At 41.8% G+C, this 19103-nt stretch overlaps 1 protein-coding gene across 1 annotated transcript in view; it reads right to left on the minus strand.

Moving 5' to 3' along the window:
* Positions 1 to 2791: 2791 nt before the first annotated feature.
* The window catches only part of tekt3 (tektin 3), a 17997-nt gene continuing 1685 nt past the window's right edge, over positions 2792 to 19103 (minus strand). Inside the window, exons 2-8 of the mRNA XM_023991955.2 lie at positions 16633 to 17251; positions 15280 to 15363; positions 15098 to 15168; positions 11779 to 11922; positions 10486 to 10708; positions 3451 to 3605; positions 2792 to 3320 (exon numbers count right to left, since the gene is read on the minus strand). Coding sequence (XP_023847723.1) covers positions 3104 to 3320; positions 3451 to 3605; positions 10486 to 10708; positions 11779 to 11922; positions 15098 to 15168; positions 15280 to 15363; positions 16633 to 17217 — 1479 coding nt within the window. The 5' untranslated portion in view covers positions 17218 to 17251 and the 3' untranslated portion in view covers positions 2792 to 3103. The remainder of the gene's footprint in view (positions 3321 to 3450; positions 3606 to 10485; positions 10709 to 11778; positions 11923 to 15097; positions 15169 to 15279; positions 15364 to 16632; positions 17252 to 19103) is intronic.

The raw sequence follows: 19103 nt of genomic DNA on the forward strand, positions 1-19103 counted from the left end.
CAATGCTGGACTATAAAGACATCAGGAAGAGGAGGAGAAGGAAAGGGGGAGAAGAGGGGGATAGGTATAATCTATACAGGGAGAAGGAGAAGATGGGTGGAGGATGTACTATATACACAGCTCCACCATTGTGTCATATTATTTATATACCACCAGTAAAGGCAATCAAATACTAAATGAAGTTGACAATACAATAAATCTCACTCACTGAATGGTTTAAAAATAATGGTATACTAAGCAGCCTGGAAGTAATAAAAAAATGGCCACCTGTGTCAGTTTCACTTGAACTTTTTGTGTCTTTCCAGGGCCTGAGCTTTCCTTCAAACAGTAGTAAAACCACCACCAGTGAGTGTCAATGGCTCACAAAGGTATCATCCAGGCTAGTTATTGACTCTAACAGATCAGAGGTTGACTAAGTAACCCTCCAGAGGCCTATATATTTGTTCTAGCCTCTCTGCTACAGGAGCTAATCCTGTATGTTTGTTTGGAGATTACTGCCACATCTGCTGCTCGCCCAGAACCACTGTTTAGTTTCCATGGACTGTCAGACCAATAGGGCTGTCCCCTAACCTGAGTCCCAGACCTGTATAATATATTGTCTTGATAATGTTCCACCATAGACTTAGATAGAAAGCACATCATTGTATCTGTCCCATTATGGCATATGTTAGAGCATGGGCAGCGCCATTGAGGCTATCTACATTTTGGAAGTAGTCCATTTTCTTCTTCTACTACTTATATGAGTTGGCAAACAAACTGAAATGTTATATACTGCCACCTGTAGTGTGTTGTTTGAAAAGGTATAAAGCCAAAGTTAGCGATTTACTGCCACCTGCAGTTATGGAATGTTTACTCACAAGTAAAATTCACTGGTTGATCCCTCCTGATGACCTGGACGAAATGATTTAATCATTCCTTAACCTAAAGGAAGTCACACCCAGTTGACTACTCCAAAATGGTGAAAGTCCTCAATGGCGGTGCTCATGCTAAAACAAGCTTTTGTGCACCAGAGTCCTCTATCATTCTCTATGGCCAAGCCAAGCCCATCTGAGTATTACTGCTCTGGCCTGGTTCCTCAGCGTAGGAAGAACCAGGCCAGAGCAGTATAGCTCAGATAGGCTTGGCTGGAACCATGCTAGAAAGGAAAATGTGAAAAGCGAAGCCAGAACAGTACAGGTCAGGTCGGTACAATAGCATGGAAAGGATATGCGTTTCCCTATCCCTATGTGGTGCTCATTGCTATAGGATCCAGGAGTTTTCCCTTGTGCAATGCTCTTGACCAGGAAACATTCTGGGCCTTAGTTAGTGTATACAGTACTTCGTCATCGCCCAAGTGTAGCCCACCACTCTTATGGTATACATAAGTGGAGGTTGCTGAGGGGAGGACGGCTCATAATAATGTCTGGAACGGAGCAAATGGAATGGCATCAAAAACATGGAAACCATGTGTTTGGTGTATTTGATACCATTCCACTCATTCTGCTCCGGCCATTACCACAAGCCAAATTAAAGTACCACCAACCTCCTGTGGTATACATGTACAGTGCATTCGGGAGGTATTCAGACCTCTTCCCTTTTTCCACATTGTTACGTTACAGCCTTATTCTAAAATGTATTCAATGTTTTCCTCATCAATCTACACACAATACCCCATAATGACAAAGTGAAAACAGGTTTTCAGAAATTCCTTATTTACATAAGTATTCAGACTATTTGCTAAGAGACTCGACATTGAGCTCAGGTACATCCTGTTTACATTGATTAACCTTGAGATGGTTCTACAACTTGATTGGAGTCCACCTGTGGTAAATTCAATTTATTGGACATGATTTGGAAAGGCACACACCTGTCTATATAAGGTCCCACAGTTGACAGTGCATGTCAGAGCAAAAACCAAGCCATAAGGTCGAAAGAAATGTCCGTGGAGCTCCGAGACAGGATTGTGTCGAGGCACAGTTCTAGGGAAGGGTACCAAAACATTTCTGCAGTATTGAAGGTCCCCAAGAATACAGTGGCCTCCATCATTCTTAAATGGAAGAAGTTTGGAACCACCAGGACTCTTCCTAAAGCTGGCCGCCTGGCCAAACTGAGCAATCGGGGGAGAAGGGCCTTTGTCAGGGAGGTGACCAAGAACTCGATGGTCACTCTGACAGCGCTCCAGAGTTCCTCTGTGGAGATGGGAGAACCTTCCAGAAGGTTCCAGAATCTCTTTAGCAATAATCGTGCCTTTATGGTAGAGTGGCCAGATGGGAAGCCACTACTCATTAAAAGGCACGCACACCCCGCTTGGAATTTGCCAAAAGGCACCTAAAGTACTCTCAGACTATGAGAAACAAGATTCTCTAGTCTGGTGAAACCAAGATTGAACTCTTTGACCTGAATGTCAAGCGTCACATCTGAAGTAAACCTGGCGCCGTCCCTACGGTGAAGTATGGTGGTGGCAGCATCATGCTGTGGGGATGTTTTTCAGTGGCAAGGACTGGGAGACTAGTAAAGATAGAGGAAAAGATGAACCGAGCAAAGTACAGAGAGAGCATTGATGAAAACCTGCTCCAGTCCTCAGGACCTCAGAATGGGGCGAAGATTCACTTTCCAACAGGACAACAACCCTAAGCACACAGCCAAGACAATGCAGGAGTGGCTTCGGGACAAGTCTCTGAATGTTCTTGAGTGACCCAGCAAGAGCAGGGACTTGAACCCAATCTAACATCTCTGGAGAGACCTGAAAATAGCTGTGCAGCAACACTCCCCATCCAACCTGATAGAGCTTGAGAGGATCTGCAGAGAAGAATAGGAGAAACTCCCAAAATACAGGTGTGCCAAGTTTGTAGCGTCATACCCAAGAAGATTCAAGGCTGTAGTCGCTGCCAAAGGTGCTTCAACAAAGTACTAAGTAAAGGGTCTGAATACTTTTGTAAATGTGATATTTCAGTTTTTATGTTTGATAAATTGTTTGATAAATTCGAAAATCTAAAAATCTGCTTTGTCATTATGGGATATTGTGTGTAGATTGATGAGGGAAAACCCATTTAATCCATTTTAGAATAAGGCTGTAAAAGTCAAGGGGTCTGAATACTTTCCGAATGCACTGTATGTGATGGCTTTAGGTGTATCCCACCAGGCGTGGGGTGCTGGGGAAGCTCTTCCTTATGCCCATGCACTTCTCCTGATCCAGGAACAAGGAGTTAGCCTTGATGGACAGGTCATGCTCCAGGGCAGCCTTGGTCTTCACCAGCTTCTGCAGGGTGTTCTCTGCCTCCATCAGTCTCTCACGCAGCTTGTGGATGGTGTCCTCTATCTCCCTCACTTCTCCCACCAGTCTGGAAATAGAGATAAGGATAGGGACAAGACACACGGAGGAGAAGAGGTAAATGGAGGAGAAGGAAGGGAATGTACGTGTAATACGTCCTCATTTTACAGGCTATAAAATACCCACCACACGAGCCCTACCTGTGGTGTGGGTTGTCCCTGCAGAGCTCCACGTTGGGCCTGCGTGTCCTCTCGTCCAGCCTGGTCTGGGCCACCTTCAGGGGGCATTCCTTGTCCCTCAGAGCCTTCTTCAGGCTCTCTATTAGCATCTCTGTCTGGAAGATTTCCTGGAGGGTCTGCCAGTAGAAACAGGCGAGAGGGATGGTGAGACGATCCATGGAGTAAGGAAACAGAGGAATGGAGCAGTTCTAGCGGTTGAAATGGCGCTGTAACAACCAGTTTACAACCGGAACTGTCTATAATGCTAAGGACGTCATTGCAACCAGTTTTGCCTGCAGTGTAAGGGTTTGAGGTAAACAGTTCTAGGAAACTCAAAGAACTTGTTTATTTACACCACACAGTTAGGTGATGTGAAATGTATAGTACAGATGCAGGTGTCTGTAAAAGCAAAACTAACACCAAATGTAACTGTAGATCAAATCAGATTAACACTGTACTGTACAGTACTTTCCTCCTTCTCATCCCACCATCACATTATCATGTAATCCCATTCCCCTGAATCACTCAACCACTCCTCAGAACCATCCCTGACTGACTGACTGGCTGGCTGACTGGCGTTATTAAAGACTGTGTGGCTCACATCATAGCTGCTGTCAATGGATAAACCCAGAGAACAGCTGAGGTGGATAGAGCCCTGCAACATCCAATTAACCCTTCGACAACAATGGGCTCCAGTGTCTATGTCACAATCGTTGTAAGCATACTCGGACCAACGTGCAGCGTGATCTGGGTTCCACATATTATATTTAGTGAAACGCACAAAAAACAATAAAGAATAAACGATACGTGAAGCTCAAGCAGTGCTCACAGGCAACTACACAGAAACAAGATCCCACAAAACACAGTGGGGAAATGGCTGCCTAAATATGATCCCCAATCAGAGAAAACGATGCCTCTGATTGGGAACCATACCAGGCCAACATGGAAATAAACGCACTAGATCACCCACCCTAGTCACACCCCGACCTAACCAAAATAGAGAATTAAAAGGCTCTCTATGGTCAGGGCGTGTCAGTCTACTACTCCACTACCAAGGGTATGTATCAGTGGAAAGTGTTGAACACAGGCAATGCAAGATAAATCTATTTTTGGTGTCCTTCTTTTGACAAGACTATTTACCCTAGAAGTAACAAAGTTTGGTGAATTAGTTTGCATGCCTGGGTTCCATAACACGATTACAGTAAAAATAAGGCCTAGACCAGTGAAGAGGGTGATCACGTCACAAAACTCACATGTCTCTGCCCATTAAACGCTGATCTTGTGAGACACAAGTAAAAGGGTCTGAAAGGAGTTTTATTTTTCTCCTCAATGAACAGTAAACGCAATGTGATAGGAATAAAGCGTTGTTCTATTATCATGAAAGATGTCACGTGAAAATGCAATAGACCCTTGAATAGTTTGACAACCCTGGAGAAAAAAATAGCATAGACCAGCATAGGCTGGTGACCAGCCTTCGTTGTGTTTTCGCTAGTGATGGGAAACCGAGGCTGTCTGAAGACTTCGAGGCTTTCACCAAATTGTTCTGAAAAACTGTTCATTACTCAGAGCTTCATTATCTGTTCATATGCCGTTCAACAATAAATAGCAGCCTATGATTATCAGATAGACATTTTTTCTCTCCACTGTTTTCATCAAAATTCCGTGGCGCAGCGATAAGTTGTTGACTTTCGTAACCTATAATCAGTTGGAATACCAGGTTTACATACATTATGCTTCACTTTTTTGCCTTGAAGTTGACTATTTTTCAAAAACATAATTTTTGGCATTATTTAGGATGCTTAACACAGAAGCGTATACTATACTAAATAAAACAAATGATTTTAACAACAGTGTGGTTTCACATAAAACTATTTTCAAAATAGTGTGCCTTCAACAGGATTCGATATCATACCCTCATTCCCCTGAGTATTCCATTGTCGACCTGCTAAGCTACTGTACCAGGCGGATGAAACTTTTTGTACAAAATCCCAAACTTTTTATAGTCCCGTACCCCTTCAAACATTCAATCTCCAGCTGCGTACCCCCTCTAGCACCAGGGTCACCTCACTCTCAAATATTTTTATTTAATTTTTTTGCCATTATTGTAAGCCTGCCACATTTCTTCATCGAAAATTCTGAATACAATACATTTATTAAACATAAGAATGTGTGTGAATTTTTGTCACAACCCTGCTCGTGGGAAGTGACAAAGAGCTCTTATAGGACCAGGGCACAAATAATAATATAATAATAATCAATCATTTTGCTCTTTATTTAACCATCTTACACATAAAACCTTATTTCTTCATCGAAAATTGTGAATAACTCACCACAGGTTATTGAGAAGGGTGTGCTTGAAAGGATGCACATAACTCTGCAATGTTGGGTTGTATTGGAGAGAGTCTCAGTCTTAAATCATTTTCCACACACAGTCTGTGCCTGGATTTAGTTTTCATGCTAGTGAGGGCCGAGAATCCACTCTCACATAGGTACGTAGTTGCAAAGGGCATCAGTGTCTTAACAGCGCGATTTGCCAAGGCAGGATACTCTGAGCGCAGCCCAATCCAGAAATATGGCAGTGGCTTCTGATTAAATTCAATTTTCACAGAACGCTTGATGCAATTTCGATGAGGCTCTCTTGTTCAGATATCGGTAAGTGAACTAGAAGAATGGACATGAAAGGGATAATGAATCCATTTGTTCGAGTCATCCGTTTCGGGAAAGTACCTGCATAATTGCGCACCCAACTCACTCAGGTGCTTCACTATATCACATTTGACATTGCCCGTAAGATTGAGTTAATTTGCACACAAAAAATACAATGATGGAAAGACCTGTGTGTTGTCCTTGTTAATGCAAACAGAGAAGAGCTCCAACTTCTTAATCATAGCCTTAGTTTTGTCCTGCACATTGAATACAGTTGCGGAGAGTCCCTGTAATCCTAGATTCAGATCATTCAGACGAGAAAAAACATCACCCAGATAGGCCAGTCGTGTGAGAAACTCGTCATCATGCAAGCGGTCAGACAAGTGAAAATTATGGTCAGTAAATAAAACTTTAAAGTTTATGTCTCTCTATTCAAAAAAACATGTCAATACTTTGCCCCTTGACAAAGCATTACATGGTCGCGCTGCCATATCATTGCTAGTGCAGAAAATACACGAGAGTTCAGGGCCTTGCTTTAACTATTTCACCTGTAGTGTCCAAAACATCTTTCAAGCTGTCAGGCATTCCCTGGCAGCAAGAGCCTCTCGGGGATGCTTGCAGTGTACCCAAGTGGCGTCAGGAGCAACTGCTTGCACACCTGTACCACTCCACTATATCTCCCTGTCATGGCTTTTGTGCCATCAGTACAGATACCAAAACATCTTGACCACAAATCCATTTGATGTCACAAAGCTGTCCAGTACTTTAAAAAAGAATTGAAGAATTAAGTAATCCACAATATATGGCTTGCCTGTCCTAGCCACTGAGTAGCTCACCATATAAGACGCTTTACTACCCCTTCTATTTAATGGTATCTGTTGCTTTTATACATGACTACTACTCGAAAGTCGTCTTAATTCTCTTATTTTTCAAATTGGCATGTTTTGTTTCTAAATGTCTGTGATGAAGGTTTCATCGAGTTGTGAGATAGTACTTTGCAAATAAAACACTGTGGCGAGGAAAGGCACTACTCCCAATATAAGTGAACCCAAATCAATGTAGTTCTCATCATATTTTGGCCTCTTCGATACTGCTGGTATGTGTCTCTATGGATGCGAGCCTTACTTTTTTGACCATTTATCAATTTTCACACAAACGGAATGAGCAGCAGCTTTGTTTGGCTGCATACTGACCGTTAGTGGAATTGCCGCGAGATGGTAATTGTAATGTGATTGGGTGTTAATTATTTGACTAGGCTACCTGTATTTGACATTGTGTTGTTAAAAAAACTAAATGGTTTAATTGTTATTTGGCAGTGAAACGAGGCTACTTAGGCGAGAAAAAAACTCCCCCAAATGTATAGCCCCTTTGGAAAATATAAATGGACTGTTGAAAATGTGCAGATTTTTTTTCTAAAAAAAATACAAATAAGTTTTATTTAAAAAAAATGTGAATCACATTTTTATTTGCGTACCCCGACGGCATTGCGCGTACCCCTCCCCTTTATATATACCTTAGATGTACTGTCTTGGCCTAATTCCATACTTACAAGTAGACAGCATAAGGGTGTTATTGTCACCATAAAAGGTGACAATTCAGGCAGAGTTATAATGCTCCTTCACATTTGCACAGTTTTACATCAGGTTTTTTGTATTTTATTAGGATCCCCATTAGCTGTTGCGAAAGCAGCAGCTACTTTTTCTGGGTCCACACAAAACATGAAACATTAAGAGATAAGAACAGCTCAAAGACAGAACTCATACATTTGAAAAGTCTCACATAGCCTACATATCAATACAACACACAACATATATAGGTAAATTAGGGGAGAGGCTTTGTGCCGGGATGTGTTGCTTTATGTAAAAAAAACAGGTTTGCTGTTCATTTGAGCAATATGAGATGTATGGGAGTTTTACGTGATAATGGCTCTATATAATACTGTACGCTTTCTTGAATTGTTTCTGGATTTGGGGACTGTAAAAAGCCCCTAGTGGGCATGTCTGGTGGTAAGTGGTGTGTGTCAGAGCTGTGTGTAAGTTGGCTATGCAAACAATTTGGAATTTGAAACACATTCACGTCTTATAAAAAGAACCATATCGCCAAAAGCCCACAATAGACCTGAATGGATTTCTGCAAATATGTAAACACCACTGGAGTCCTCTTACATGTGGGAACTTACAGTCCTATTGATCAAACAACCATGAAAAAGCTCTCTCTCCCTCAGTTATGCACATCAATAACAACATGTTCAACAACTATTGCTAGCCAGAGCAAGATGAGCAAAAATCTAACGAAGGAACATAAGATAAACCCTCTCAAACTTTTTCTGCTAGTTGACTGTCAAAATTGCACTGATAAACAATGGGGAATTGTAACCTCCTCATCCTTCTGCAGCTTGCCTGCCAATGCATGCTTGTCCCAACCAAGCACCCAAGCTAACTGGCTAAAGTTGGCAACTTGTTAGCTAGCTGCTTCCAGACACAAATGAGAGAACACCTCACTCTCCATTTACTCTCCGATGCAGAGCTGATTATGCTGTTTACATGATATCTAGAGCTTCTTGACTAACTATTACTTTCCCCCCTACATTTACTGCCACCGGTCATATTCAGCAGGTGTTGCATGTTTGTAAATTCATAATTTGTTATGTGCTCTGGCACACTCAAACAAGAGTAACTCTGTAATCGAAGTAGATAGCCAAATGAATTTGCAATGCAAATATGCTAACTGTATAGCAGTCTTTCAAGTTCTTGCTAGCTAACCAAATGACAACTGCATCTCTAATGTTGTATAGCCACCGAAAAACAATATGAGGGTAAAAAAAATCAATCACTCACCCACTCCTCGAATGGCATGACATGACTTTCTCCTAGCAGCTAGCTATCAAGCTAATGTTAGGCGCTGTGTTTTTAGCTTGCTACATAAATACTCTAGCCTATTAGCCACGTTATGACACTTGTGATCATTGCCCTTGCTAGTTTGAATGTATTGACATTCCCAGCATTAGTTACATTCGTCTGTTTTTGTCCAGAATATTGAGTCATTGAAACTGAAACATTACTCCCGGATGGAGGCACAGTTCCACTTTAAACTTTAGGTCACAGGTTACTTTGTGTGCTAAACTTGAAACTTTTTTTTCAATGGGAAGTAATAGTTGTACATTTCGATTGGGAAATGCTTTACATCATGGTGTGTGTGACTGCTTTTTCTATTGCCCTATGCAGTGGTGTAGTGGTGATTTAACATCATGCTGTGTGTGACTGCTTTCCATCAGCCCTAATGCAGTGTGTAGTGGTGATTTAACATCATTCTGTGTGTGTGACTGCTTTCTATGCCCTATGCAGTGGTGTAGTGGGTGATTTAACATCATGCTGTGTGTTGACTGCTTTCCATCAGCCCTATGCAGTGGTGTAGTGGTGATTTAACATCATCTGTGTGTGACTGCTTTCCCTCGGCCTATGCAGTGGTGTAGTGTGATTTAACATCATGCTGTGTGTGACTGCTTTCTATTGGCCCTATGCAGTGTGTAGTGGTGATTTAACTCATGCTGTGTGTGACTGCTCTTATTGCCCTATGCAGTGGTGTAGTGGTGATTTAACATCATGCTGTGTGTGACTGTCTTCTATTGGCCCTATGCAGTGGGTAGTGGTGATTTAACATCATTCTGTGTGTGACTGCTTTTCTATTGGCCTATGCAGTGGTGTAGTGGTGATTTAACATCATTCTGTGTGTGACTGCTTTCTATTGGCCCTATGCAGTGGTGTAGTGGTGATTTAACATCATTCTGTGTGTGACTGCTTTCTATTGGCCCTATGCAGTGGTGTAGTGAGTGGTGCCTTGAGAAGTGGGTATACTCTAATTTTGCTTAAAGTTCACAAATAGCCCGCCCAGTGAAGGAAAGGCACCCTGTGTGAATAAATAATCCTATTTAAAAAAAAAATGTTTTCCTAGACTTTTCCAATTTTCACTCTCAAAATCACACTCTCAAAAAATACAATCATTTGATGGGTCTCGAATACTACAACACTGCCATGCTGGTCAGACCAGCTTGACCAGCATCTAACCAGCGCTGACCAGCATAGACCAGCATGAACTAGCATGGACCAGCTTGAAATTTATGCTGGTCTATGCTGCTTTTTCAGCAGGAAAATCTATCAAAGACAGCAGTTAAATTTCAGCAATCATCAACTATGGTATGCAGGCAGTTTACAACTCCTTCCTTACTGTCCCCTGGACCTGATGTTGAAGTACAATGATGCTTAACAAGATACAACCAAACTGCATTTCACTGAGTTGAATGGAACTAAACAAAAAAGGAATTAAACATGAAAGACGAGCTTGATGGTCATTGGTCAGGTAATGGTCAGTCACCTTAGCCAGGTGTGTCTGCAGGCTGTTCTTGGCGTCAGCGGTCTCTGACATGCGGTTGGTGAAGGCCACGTTGACCGTGTTGAAATGTTTCCACATCTCGTTGGACGTGGCGTTCAGCAGGATCTCAATAACATCACGCAGCTTGTGGGAAGCAGCCCGCTCGCTCTGGGAGTGAAGGATGTTGTCATCCGTGAACTTTGACCACGAGTCGGGCAGGGAGAGCCTGGTCAAGTGGGTGAGAAATGACAATGGACACAATGGTCAACGGATTGGGATGCCGTTGGAAGGCAGGAGATACACTGGGGTGGATGTAGCTAGAGTTGAATTTGGGATTGGTGCTTTATATTCAGAGGAAATGTGAAGCACCTGTGTCAATACAATCTGAATGTGATGACCCCTTCTGCTTTACTTCCATATCCAGTCCCGTACTAGTTTGAATGGGATTAAAGATAATATCATCCAATTTGTGGAAATGCAGTCATTTAACATTTAAAGGTAGAATAAAGGTAGCAAAATGAGGTTGCCATGAGCAGCACTGCAGATAATGAGATGAGCGAGATGCAAGACTTCGCTCTCATATAGTCACACACAGTTTCTGTGCATGTGCAGAGAAGGGTGTGATTGCCGCCCGCAACTCGGGGCATTCCTGCATCTGTAGGAACCCCTCTTTATTCTTCTACCGGTCCATTTTTAAGCTAGGACTCTGGTAACTTTACACAGGCGGGAGGCGGGGGCAGATGTAGGTAGCTAGCAATCTAGGACACCAGTAGACAGTATCCTTCGCCCCCATCTGCCGAGCACTGCTTTCAAGGCAGGTCTGTTAATGTTACGGCGAGGGCAGGTGTTCGGCAGGCGGGTGCTAGTTAGCTGGGCCTCCGGTAGTGATGTTATGTTTGATACAGGAGCTCTGAGGCATGTGTCGAAATCACTAAGCAGTGTACTTTGAAGCAGTGTGCCGATGCCTGTATTACTTTATCAGACACATATGATCAGTGATGTCCAAAGCTTAGTTTCATCGAACAACCACCTGATTGGTTTGGTAATGGTTTGGTAGAAGACAAAAAGGCTATGCTACGCATGCGCCTCGGAATCATTTACTTCTACCAGACGCCTTTTATTATGATTTTTAATTGTTTTCATTTTTGAAAGTTTTCGCGCTTGAAGAACATGAAAATGTTTTATAAAGTTCATGGCTGAGGGGGCAGTCCCTTTCACAGCATATACAGTATCTCCTATTTCAATCACAAAGCTGTATAGCATCCACATCTAAAGTAGTGGTTAGGTATGACTTACGATGGGTCCAGTCTCTCGATCCCTCTGTAGTAGTTGATCCCGTCTGATGCATTCCTGAGATGGTGACACCTATTATCTATTCTCTGGGCTGTCACCTTGTCACTGAGGTCTCTCTCCAGTTCATGTTGAGCTGCTCGGTTTGACCTGATGGAAGTAACACACACAGAGGCATAGTAACACTTTAACACTTGACGCTGCGCCGACAGGTGTAATGTTTTATTATGTTATGAGCATATATGAGCCGTTGTAATGTCTTATTATAAGTCTCATCACATTAAATATATTTCTATACCCGGAAAGAGACCTTGTTTTAGCTTACTTTTTCTTGAGTAAGACTATTGGTTAAAATGGCCCCTACACAGCAAATTCTCCAGTGTTAAAAAACAAACAAAACTAACACTGAGAGTGTTAAATCAACACTCTGTGGACCCATATAGATGCTGGAACAGTGTTACATTAACACACTGCTTAGTGTAAAGCATTATTAAAAAATATCCCAGTGCCTTGCCTTTTGAGTAAATTGTACAGTTACCATCCATGACTGTGGTTTGTTAGTGACAGAGACATCAATGTTGCTTTATCAAATTTCAGTCCAACGTACTTCACCAAGTGATATCCTAAGCGAATACGTTATCGTTAAATACATATATTATTTAAATATATTATTTAACACAATATGGCCTCTTTTAGACAGGCAGACCAATTCTGATCTTTTTTTCACTAATTGTTTATTTGACCAATCATATCAGCACTGAAAAATAGCTGATGTGAAAAGATCTAATGTGATTGGACAAAATACCAATTATTGGAAAAACTAATTGAGCTGAAGGTATAAATGCAGCCTAGCATACATATTTCATAAGGCCTTATTTTAAGGGGCTAGTTCTACCCTAATACAGGGGCCTGAAACTAATACACATACACTTTGAACCAAAAATATGCCCGTCATTATCATATTTCCAAGCATTCTCTATTACAGGTTGCTTTTTAGAATTGTTTGTTTCAATATCTACAGTGCATTCAGACCTGACATTTCATCAATTTTAGAATAAGGCTGTAACGTAACAAAATGTGAAAAAGTCAATGGGTCTGAATACTTTCCGAATGCAATGTATGTTTGTGGATGTACATTGATTGATGGATTCATTAATTCATCTTATGTTTTAGGTCACAAGTCCAGGAATGGCTGAAGAATTGCAATATTTACCTGGAGCTAACCCTGCAGATAGCACTACTGGGCAATCTGAAAAGTCATAGTCAATCAATCAATAATATAATAATACTTTTAGCAAACCATTTTATTTTCAATTTACAATCTGTAGAAGCTATGAGAATAGAAAGGTTCAGTACTTTTGTGAAGCATCACAGCTCAGTTGAAAAATATATGGGAAATAGAAATCCAATTAGGATGGTGTTACGAGATAGATGGGAGGGGTTGAATGGAGCTGAAGGATGGGACTAATAACAACAAGATAACTAATGTAAAACATACTGTGTCTGTAAAACGTATATAGGTTCAGAACGTTTTTTGAAAGAGCACAGTTTGAAAGATATGGCAAATAGAAAAATAATATATGGGAGAGGTTGAGGGTAGAGGAAGGACAAGAGTAAAAAAATAAAAATAAAATGTGTGTCCATTAAAATAACATCAAATTGATCAGAAATACAGTGTAGACATTGTTAATGTTGTAAATGACTATTGTAGCTGGAAACGGCTGATTTTTTATGGAATATCTACATAGGCGTACAGAGGCCCATTATCAGCAACCATCACTCCTCTGTTCCAATGGCACGTTATGTTAGCTAATCCAAGTTGATCACTTTAAAAGCCTAATTGATCATTAGAAAACCCTTTTGCAATTATGTTAGCACAGCTGAAAACTTTTGTCCTGATTAAAGAAGCAGTACAAGTGGCCTTCTTTAGACTAGTTGAGTATCTGAAGCATCAGCATTTGTGGGTTTGATTACAGGCTCAAAATGGCCAGAAACAAAGACCTTTCTTCTGAAACGTGTCAGTCTATTCTTTTTCTGAGAAATGAAGGCTATTCCATGCAAGAAATTACCAAGAAACTGAAGATCTCGTACAATGCTGCGTACTACTCCCTTCACAGAACAGTGCAAACTGTCTCTAACAAGAATAGAAGGAGGAGTGGGAGGCTCCGGTGCACAACTGAGCAAGAGGACAAGTACATTAGAGTGTCTAGTTTGGGAAACAGACGCCTCACAAGTCCTCAACTGGCAGCTTCATTAAATAGTACCCGGAAAACACCAGTCTCAAYGTCAACAGTGAAGAGGYGACTCCGGGATGCTGGYCTTCTAGGCAGAGTTGCAAAGAAAAAGCCATRTCTCAGACTGGYCAATAAAAAGAAAAGATTAAGATGGGCAAAAGAACACAGACACAGGACAGAGGAATTCTGCCTAGAAGGCCAGCATCCCAAAGTTGCCTCTTCACCGTTGATGTTGAGACTGGTGTTTTGCGGGTACTATTTAATGAAGCTGCCAGTTTTTTTTGCAACCCTACCCGCAGGTCACATAATGCTGTCTTACAAAGTTTTGGGTGACTCCTACTGGAAACTAGCCAGAGTTCAGATTCTAATAGTTTTTATTCACCTGCATTCAGGAACATCATGAAGAGACTATTTCATTTAAACTGGAACAAACATTTCAGTAACGGATGCAAAAAAATCTAACAAACTGATTGGATTAGTTTTGAAAAATATATGTGATTTATATTTGTGAAGCATAAGAGTAACCAATCAATTATGCACAAACATAGATCTTGAAGTAAACAATTCTCAAAATCAACCTGCTATAGAGCATGCTGGGAAATATGATAATGATGGGCATGGTTTTGGTTCAAAGTGATGCGTATGATGCGTTTCAGGCCCCTGTATTAGGGTAGAACTAGCCCCTTAATATAAGGGCTTATGAAATACATATGGTATTGTGTTAAATAATTTAAAAAAATAACTTATTCACTTAGGATCTCACTTGGTGAAGTCAATAGGACTGAAAATGGATGAATGCAACAACCATGTCACTGTCACTAACAAATATAGTCATGAATGGTAATACAATTTACTCGAAAGGCAAGGCACTCTGGGAAATATTTGAATAAGGCTTTACACTAAACAGTATGTATTTTAATACGGTTCTGGTGTCTATATGGGTCCACAGACTTAACACAGTCAGTGTTGATTAAACACTCTCTGTGTTAATTTCTCTTTTTTCTACACTGGAGAATTTGCTATGTAGTTTTCAAATAGTGAAGGCCTATTTTACAGTAGTCCTGGGTCATACTCTAGGAGTGTAGACTCACGCTAGTTGAGCGATGGCTTTGTCTAGATGTCTCCTCATCCTCTCCTGGCATGACTTAATGGTCTCCACTTCCTGGTTACATAATGAGCAAAACAGGTATCAGTTCAGGTAATAAGGTTCTGATCATTAGGATAAATAGTCATAAGTCATGCCATGATTGTAATGACATGTCTTTGTTTGTACCCTTATGAGATCTTTCTCCACGTTGTCGTGAACCAGATCAATGGACATTCGCTTCTCTCTGTGATACAGGCATTCTTGGGACACCTGTTGATGGTCACACAATATTAATTCAGTGTCCCGAATGGCACCCTATTCCCCTACATGGTGAACTACTTTTGACCAGGGCCCATCGTGCACTTCTTTTGATTAGAGCCCTATGGGCTCTGGCCCAAAGTAGGCACTATATAGGAAATATATTAGTGCAGTAGTGTAAAGCACAGACAGAGTCTGGTGTGGTAGAAGGATCGTCTTCCAATCTAAATGCCAAATTACTCTACATTATCTAACATTAAAAACAAAAAATAATGTTTTGCTGAAAATTAGGCATTGGTCTGAAGCTGAAAAATAATGGAAATTCACATGTGCACCACAATGCCTACTCCACCCATTCTCTACCCAGATTTTCCAGCACACAGCTCTGACCTACTAAAGTAGCTATGTTGGTCTGTTGTACTTCAAACAATGTGTAGGCAGGTTTCTTCGAATTCAAACCTTCTCACACAGCCTAATTTATACAATTTACATTAGTGTTCTATAGATCGCCTCTGACCATTCTCAACGTTCTATGTTAGAAATATTGCTCTAGTATTCACTTTTGAACGTGCTAGTGTTTCGACGGGAAAAAGTATCTTGAAACAAAGAGCATTCCTTGGGTGAATATTGTAGAGGAAGACCTGTATCTTCTCCACTTGATTCGAGTAGGTGTGTCCAAACTTTTGACTGGTACTGTATATACAAAAATTATGATTTGATTTGTATGTCTCTCTATACAGTGAGTCTACATTCTATTCATAGGTTCCAATTACTTATTAGAGGTCCTCTCGGAAAACTATCTGTTGCTACCTGATCTCCACTACCCTGTGTGGGTCGTTCATGTCACCAGATCTCTAGCCAGATCAAGTTGACGCTACTATACACCCCAAAGCACTTTGGGTTAGGACAAATGACCACCGATGCTGTTCTGTGGAAGGTTGCCTGGTTGCCCAGCAACCTTAACAGGACACGTGTGACCTAATTTAGAGTATTGTGAATGATGACCCCATCTGCTCTGAAGTGGTGTGAAGAACCAATAACTACTGTCACTTTATCCACCACCATCAGACACAGTAAGACCCTGTGTTGAGTAAGTGACATGCATGGATGATTAAATAGGTGCACTGGAGATGGACTTTGTTATGCTTTATACTGTACAATTTGCATTTCTGTGTGAATGCATTGTGTACTGTTGGAGTTACAGAACACTCTTACGTAGAGCTTAGCACACACATGTGCAAGCGCGCATGCACACACGCACACACGCACACACACCATTACCTGCAGAGGCCCCTCGGTCTCCTGCATGGCTCTCTCCAGCCTTCTCTTCACCTCAGTGAGGGCCATGATCTCGCTCACCATGTTGTCTATCTCATGGTTCAACTCTGACCTCCAAAAGCTGATGTCGTTGAGGCGTTCCCCGATGTTCTTACTGGTGGTCTCCTGGGTCCTCCTGGTCAGCTGCTCTTTATCCTGCATCAACCTGATGGTATCCCTCCTCAGCCGCTCAGCACTGTTCCTGGACGACTCCGACTCACGGTAGTTGCTCTGGTTGGACTTGTACCAGTCGTCTGGGGTGTAGCGGGTGATCATGGCTGACCGGTTTGACGGGTAGAACATGGTATTGGCCCGGACCAGGTCGAAGCCTAGGTTCTCCCTCTGGATGGAGGAGAGGGAGGGGATGGCGGCAGCGCTGCCTGTGCGGTAGTAGGCGTTAGTCCTCCAGGGTTGGTTGGCACTGGGGTTCATGGCCAGCACAGGCTGGTTGCTCCGGTAGGAGGACACCATGTTGGAGATGGCTGGGAAGAATTGGCTGGTTTTGGGTCGGGTGTACTCCGCCGTCAGGGTGGATCCCATTAGCTCCATTTGTCGCTCTTCTTCTCAGGGCTCTTCTTTTCTCCTGAAAACATGCAATATTGGATCGGTGTATTAGTGTATTTGCATATCACATGTCATCTGTTATCAATAAGACTGAGAAAGATTGGTATCTGTCTCTTATATTTTCACAAGACCAACACATTCTAATGTCTTCTAGGATTGAAAAAGAGTCGTGATTTAGCCATTTTGTCAATAAATTGATGATTATCTGTCAAACAGTTGAGTCATTCTATCGTCGTTTGCAGTCAACAAATGTTTCACTAAACATGTCATGACTACTGATTTAATTGAGAATCTTTGAAGACAATAAGATACAAAAATCTGAAGTGATGATGCTATACTTGCTCGGCAGTTTCCACAAGTATAGGGAGAAGCAGCCCAATATGGCAACGGGAGTATAGGCAAGTGGGTATGTCGAAAGGAGTGGGTGTATGGAAAGCGAATCAGGTAATTGCGTGACTGATTCGGCTACACAAGGAGCCGATAAGCCGGCGAGCAGTTCACCGGTGTTGAATTGACGTGCCTGCCGACCTGCTTCCTACTGGTTATCACCACAGCTAGAACAAGGGGCCAGATGTTTCACTGGATGTATAATTCTGAAGCATACGGTTGGAATTTCCACTCCCCAGCAATACGGCGAGGAGAGGAAGCCCAGTGGCCATCAGTGAGAGAGTATGCAGCGAGATGGAACTGGGCCAACATTCTGCTGATTTTCTCATCAAATAAAAGCATGAGCTCAATACAGTTTTCTGTTGCCAAAACTACAAGCTGTTACGAAAAGAGTGCATTAAGTTTCGTAGACGTGAACCTTTGCGTTGTTTACAAGGAGTGCAAGGGTGAACTGAGTTATTGTGCTCACTCACTTTACAGAGAAGGTGTTCCCCAATGGAAATATGCAAAAACATCCTACAACGCGCCAATAGGATCTCGCTAGCTCATGCTTGGCTCTGACCACCTCCTTGCTTGTTCTGTCCACTATGCTTAATTTGCTCCCATTGATAACGACACAGATGAACAATCTTGGGTTACTTATAAATATCTTTGGTATCACCATTGTGTCGCTATCTGTTGCTGAAGTGGCAATTTCTTTTCCCTCCCATGATTTTATTTCAAGTAGGATAGCAGCCTACACAAGAAATAACTAAGGTTGATAACCATCTAGATGTCATCTTGATAGATACATACAGTCTACTACTCAATGGGGAGGGCAAGAATGGCAACAACACTGGGACACAGTGCCCGTCGCTCCCGCTTAACAAGCACTACTGACCGGCAGTAGCATGGGAAGTAGCTGCCTACTGTAGTAGTCAGGCTGACAGTAAGCACACACATACTGTACAACACATAAGGAAACAGTACACCCATCGTCAGTACTTTTAATAAAAAATAAACAATTGCCAGTTTAATAACCGACAATGTACAATTCTTTGTGTTAAACTAACAGTAAAATTACGACTCAGATTTATTTTAAACTGCAAAACCCTTAAGCACCATTGGACATTATATACAAGGGTTGGCTAGTCTTCTCTAGTCAATCGTAGGCTCAGTCACTGGTATACTTTTATTTACAAAGCCCTTTTGGGTTTACAACCATATTAATGAGGTATTTTTATTGTTCAGAAATGTGGTTGGTACTCTCTTCGTTCGCAGGACTTAATCCTGCTAACTGTTCCAACGGTCCGGACTGAATTTGGTAAAAGGGCTTTTATGTACTCTGCGCCATCGGCTTGGAACGCCTTACAAAATACTTTTAAACTGGAAGAACTTGTCCCAATTGGTGGTAAGTTGGGCGTGTGGAAGGGAGTGGGTGAGTGGAAAGGAAAGTAGTGGGCGTGTGGAAGGGAGTGGGTGAGTGGAAAGGAAAGGTAGTGTGG

This window comes from Salvelinus sp. IW2-2015, linkage group LG8 (assembly GCF_002910315.2).
Source record: "Salvelinus sp. IW2-2015 linkage group LG8, ASM291031v2, whole genome shotgun sequence".
In the NCBI taxonomy this organism is placed as follows: Eukaryota; Metazoa; Chordata; class Actinopteri; order Salmoniformes; family Salmonidae; genus Salvelinus; species Salvelinus sp. IW2-2015.